At 43.8% G+C, this 6,000-nt stretch overlaps 1 protein-coding gene across 1 annotated transcript in view; it reads right to left on the bottom strand.

Annotated features, from left to right (window-relative positions):
* CAMTA1 (calmodulin binding transcription activator 1) overlaps positions 1–4,718 on the bottom strand; it is an 841,285-nt gene extending 836,567 nt beyond the window's left edge. The window contains exon 1 of the mRNA XM_024749943.1: positions 4,623–4,718. Within this exon, the coding sequence (XP_024605711.1) occupies positions 4,623–4,706 (84 nt within the window). The 5' untranslated portion in view covers positions 4,707–4,718. The remainder of the gene's footprint in view (positions 1–4,622) is intronic.
* Positions 4,719–6,000: the final 1,282 nt, after the last annotated feature.

A 6,000-nucleotide genomic window follows, 5' to 3' on the forward strand; every position in this document is an offset into this window, starting at 1 on the left:
CATGGGGAAAGAAGTTCTCTGCACTACACCTGCGATGTTTCTGTAGACTAAGAGTGTTTCAAAATGTAAAGTACACGTGTGTGAAAAAAAGATATATGCTGCTGAACCTCTAGTACCCGTGCAGCTTTTTTTTTAACAGGGAGCATATGTGCTGTACGTACAGTAAATTGTTACTAAGAAGAACCAATGCCATTTCATTCTGCAGCTCAGTCAACATTCAACGACATCATTACCGCTTCCCAACAGCAAGGCCCATACCTGACTGATTCAAATGGACCTGTGAGTGCCAACTAACAGCATGGCGGGCGGAGTGAGTCAGGGAGACGTTGGAAGACCAGGTCTCTGCTCTCAGGCTGCTTCATGTAGATAAAATTAAAGCTTTCATATAAAAACCTACACCATGTTGTACAGCAGAAACTAACACAACATTGTAAAGCAGTTATACTCCAATAAAGATATTAAAAAAAAAAAAAACCTATACCACAGTAACTTTTAAAAAGGGGGGGGGGGAATTTCTCTGAGTCTTGCCAGCCAATTAGTCTGGGTCCCTTTTTGTTCAGTTGCAATATTAAATAAAATTTTAGATTATTCCTCCAGCACTATAAACCACAGATTTATATACCTAGAAAACCAAAGACAGTTCAACAATCACCCTCAACATTTCATGTTTAAAATATAAAAAACTCAGTTCTCTCACTTACTAGCTGTCCTTGGGAAAGTAATTTAACCTCTCTGTATTATCTCATCCAAAAAAGTACAGAGAACTGGATGGGATAATGCACACATAAGGCCTTTAGATTCAGGAGTACCACTCAATATAAAATGCCATTGTTACTACGGTTAATGAGGATAATCTTTTTTTGTTTTTTTGCGGTACGCGGGCCTCTCACTGTTGCGGCCTCTCCCGTTGCGGAGCACAGGCTCGGGACGCGCAGGCTCAGCGGCCATGGCTCACGGGCCCAGCCGCTCCGCGGCATGTGGGGTCCTCCCGGACCGGGGCACGAACCCGCGTCCCCTGCATCGGCAGGCGGACCCTCAACCACTGCGCCACCAGGGAAACCCCAATGAGGATAATCTTTAACAACGTTAACATTTTCTGACAATACACTGATGGCTGCCTGGATTTTTTGTGCCGCGAAGAGGGCTGAAATCTGACTAAGCTCACTCCCCTGAGTCTCTGATCTTCCTCTCCCTTGGAGCCACAGGAAGTGGGTGCTTCACCACAGAAAAAGTCTTTCTCCACAATGCGACCCCAGCTACCAGGATAACCATCAGCTCCTAATCATTTATTTCTTGTTTCTGGAAAATTCTTGTTCCAGTACTTTTACTGTCCTTCTTCTGCTTGATTTAATCCATAAGCGGACCCTCAACCACTGCGCCACCAGGGAAACCCCAATGAGGATAATCTTTAACAACGTTAACATCTTCTGACAATACACTGATGGCTGCCTGGATTTTTTGTGCCGCGAAGAGGGCTGAAATCTGACTAAGCTCACTCCCCTGAGTCTCTGATCTTCCTCTCCCTTGGAGCCACAGGAAGTGGGTGCTTCACCACAGAAAAAGTCTTTCTCCACAATGCGACCCCAGCTACCAGGATAACCATCAGCTCCTAATCATTTATTTCTTGTTTCTGGAAAATTCTTGTTCCAGTACTTTTACTGTCCTTCTTCTGCTTGATTTAATCCATAGTGGTAACCACTGGTTAGCAATCCGGGCCTGAGGGTTCTCCCCGTGAACCATGGACTGACCTCAGCATTCATGTTCCTTTGGAAAATTCAACATTAGTCTCTCCCCCGACCGAGTGTGGGATTCTAGACTTCAGGCAACATCTTTGAGAGTCGCCAGCAACAGCCTTCTCAGCACCGTAATGCAACATCTCATCTTAATGTGGTTTCCAAATTGAAACCTGAAATTTTACGGTGTTAAAAAGAATGTTTTACGTTCAAGACTTAACATTTTCTGGCTTCCTATTACCAAAAAACAAGATAGCTTAGGTTTACCACTGATCAAGACATCTCACAATGGTCTTCTCAAAAGTTTTAAAAACCACTAATGTACAGTGGAACACATTAGTGAATGACTTCATAAAAAGAACTTTTACACCTGACTTCAAAGTTTGATGACAGGTAAATCAGTGGTAAAATGTATCAAATAACAAATCAAAAGAATTAAACGCTAAAAACAACATATGTAACAGAAATATCACGAACAACCAACCATGATTTCTCAATAGCACTAGCGTAATAAATGAAGTCTTAATAGTTCATTGAACCAGGAAAGAAACTCACTCACATAACCTGAGAGTGAAATCAAATGACATCCCACCCTAAAAAACACAATGTTCTCAAAGCAAATAAGGCGAAACAAGCAAACTCACACAAGCAATGGCTACCTTGTATGAAGTACCCCGGGGCCAGCCTCTGAGCTAGGTCCTTTCACCGGGCCGAGACCTGGCCCTGGAAGCCAGACTGGCTCCGGAGTGCAGAGAGGGGCACTCACTGGTCGGAGGATCTGGAGCCACGGGGTCCTGAGCCAGGCCCACCACCGCCTGCTGGCAAGGCCGGGACAGACAGCTGAGCTCTCTGCGCACAAGGCAAGGGCCGAGTGGGAAAAGTACAAGCTCTAACGCCAGCTCTGGATTCCAGTCTGCATGCTGCCCTCCCTGGCTGGCTCTCAAGTCTGACTCGGACCTCTCTGCCCTCGGGAGCCTCCCGCTGACTGAGGCGAGAAGCCCAACTGGTGCTGTCTGAATAGCCTGTATTTCCCTCCTGCCGGATGCCTCCATCTTTATCATAACTCCTTCCATGTGTTCTACACACATGAAAGGAGCACCTCACGTGTGCCAGACACACCGTCCTAGGAGCTGGGACCCAGCAGTACACAAGACTAACAAAGGTCCCACACTCATGGGGTACATGCCAGTGGGGGAGGCAGGTGGTAAGTGGGATAAATGCTGTGAAGGAAATAAAACGGAGTGATGCTCTACAATGAAAAATCAGGTAGGGAGAGCTCTGTTTCTGAAAGTACATCCATGTGTGGAGCAAAGGGACTACTTGATTAGAGCATCAGGAAACCCGGATTCTCTCATTAACTAGGTTGAGCGGCTCTCAGCGTGGCTGCACTTCAGTCATCTAGGGAGATTTTTTAAATTCTGATGCCCAGGCTGCAATCCTGACCACTTCAGCCAGAATGTATGGATATGGAACCCAGGCATCAGTATTTTTTAAAGGTTCCCAAGTGATCCCAAGGTGTATCCAAGGATGGGAGCCACTGAAACAAACAGCTGTATGACGCTGCTAACTCTCTGGCTTTGCCAGTTTTCTCGAGAATAAAATCACAGGTTGACCTTGAGCAGCGCATCCCCAACTTTAACGCACATGTGGGTCATCTGAGGCTCTTGCAGGTTCTGACCCACAGGTCTGAGTGGTGCCTGAGTCTGTGCCTCTGAGACACCCCCATGATTCACGGCCACACCTAGACTATCAGAAACTGGATGATCTAAAAGATCAGGAATTAGATCTAATAAAGATCCAGTCCCAACACTCCTGACTGCACAATTCCATGGATTCCTAATAGACTGAGAAAGTACTTTTGTCTGTTAACACAAACTATAATACAAAACTATGCCAGAATATCCAAGCAAGAAAAGCAAAAGACACTACAAGGATGGTTACTCAATTAAGTACAGTCCAGTGTCCGCTAGAAGTACCCAAGAGAGGACACAGAAGCTCTTTAAAGTATTCCCTGCCTTCAAAAGGTACATCTAATTGGAGACAATACTAAAAAAAAAAAAAAGAAAAAAATGTAATGAAGAAATAATACATGATTTATTAAAGCCTGAAGTGAGGAGATGAGAGCAGTATGGAAACCTAGTAACTATCTGTGTACCAGCACAAACTCCTTGGAGGCATGAAATATGTTTTATCCATTTTTGCCTCCCTTCAGAGAACCTAGGTCAGAGGGTTACACATAGCCACATTTGTTTTATATACTAAAAAATATATATATATATTATATATATATATAATATATATATATATTTTTTAGTATATAAAACAAATGTGGCTATGTGTAACCCTCTGACCTAGGTTCTCTGAAGGGAGGCAAAAATGGATAAAACATATTTCATGCCTCCAAGGAGTTTGTGCTGGTACACAGATAGTTACTAGGTTTCCATACTGCTCTCAGATGGAATAAATGAAACAAAATGCTATATAATGAGAAGTGATTACTGGCTTTTGGACAGAGAAGCTGCATGATGAAAACTGTATTTACAGTTCTTTGAAATAAGGACTGACAATGCTTTAGTCTCCACAGAGTCCCTTTAAAGCTATTAAAACAAAGGCAGAGAGATGCCCCATTGAATGCAATAAACCAGCTGTATCAATTAAAAGTGATACATTAAAAAGGTTTTGTCACATAGTTTTAAACTGAGCCTTGAAATTCACTGATCATTACATATAACATGACATATAAATAATCAAAATTAAGGCAGAGTCCGAAATTCTCAGCACCTTTACTAAACTCACCAGTTTTGCCTAGCATTCTAGGCATCGTGCCTAGTTAGGCAGGCTAACTCTTAGAACAAACTGTGTCATGGCTCAAATACCATAAATATTTACTTCCTGCTCGTGTAAAGTCCAAAACAGTAGATCAGGAGGCAGCTCTCCTCCAAGCAGCGGCTCAGGCCCCACATCTCCTTCCATCTCATGGCAGGAGCCTTCCTACGTCACTGGGCTCTTCTGCATCAGCCAGCAGAGGGAAAGGACACGGATAACCGAGCCGGACGGTTCTACGGGCCAGGCCTGGAAGTGGCACACTTCTCAGCTCTCACGCCATTGGCTAGGATATGGCCACAAAGCCACACCTAATTGCAAGGGAGATTGGGAAATGCAGTCTGGCTACCTGCCCAGGAAGAGGAGCTAGGTTTCGCGATCAGCTAGCAGTCTCTGCCACAATGTCATCTGTAACTGTTTGTTTTTTTTTTAATTATAGAAGAGTCATTCCTTTCAGAAATACCTTCTAAGCCTACAACCTCCACCTTTAATCCCTAAGGCCATTCAGCATCTAAACCCAATCTAGCAGTTTTTCTACTCCGATAAATATTTTTCTAACATATTCAAGATAAGACTACATCCAGGGCATCCTTGAAGGGATGTCTGGCTTTTTTGGTACTTAATGTCTGGCACATAATAGAAGCGCAAATATTCGTTGAATTCATGGACGAATGGCATTCCCAGAAGTTCATGGAAAGGAAAAAGAATGGTCCCATCTCTTGCCCTGGTGACGGTAGGATTTACTGAAGACCAGCAGTCTTTTTAAGAACCTCTGTCTCCCTCTCCTGAGGCCACCCCGAGTTGCCACCTGTCTTCCGGAACATGAACAATCAAGCAGTAAGACAAGAGCTACTTTCGACCCAGTAAGAAGAACTAGGGGGGTGAAAATACTCTACCATGTTGACGGACAACAACAGAGCCAATGCTACCACTGAGAGCACAGGGCTGCTCAACAAAGAGGAACACAGGGTCTGTCAGAGACGAGGCTCTAGAGGCCTCGATAAAACCGGGCTAATGACCTCTGAGACTAGAAAGCCAACATGCACCCTAAACACAAACCACAAAAGGTTAGTGGGGGAAAAAATTACATAGTATAGTAGAAAAATATTTTGTGCTCATGTATTACCTCTTTTCAAGAAGTTCAAAATATACCGTAAGTGCTACTATAACGACCCTCCCAATACTCCTATGGGATAGAGACAAAATTAAAGTGTGTGCTCAAGTTAAAACGAAAACGTCTGCTAGGTGGCTGACTTCCTACCACTGGGGCCAGCGCGGTAAGAAAGTGAAGCAGTAACCTCTAAGGTAATCGGGGCACAAACCACTTCAGGCTCTCAAATTGAGTTCAACACCTAGAATTGAGTTCAAAAGCAAACAAGTTGCTAAAACAAAACACAAAACAGTTGAAGGGCTAAGAAGCTAATACAGGAACTAATACTACAAT

Source organism: Neophocaena asiaeorientalis, unplaced genomic scaffold, assembly GCF_003031525.2.
Source record: "Neophocaena asiaeorientalis asiaeorientalis breed wild unplaced genomic scaffold, Neophocaena_asiaeorientalis_V1.1 scaffold275, whole genome shotgun sequence".
Lineage (NCBI taxonomy): Eukaryota > Metazoa > Chordata > Mammalia > Artiodactyla > Phocoenidae > Neophocaena > Neophocaena asiaeorientalis.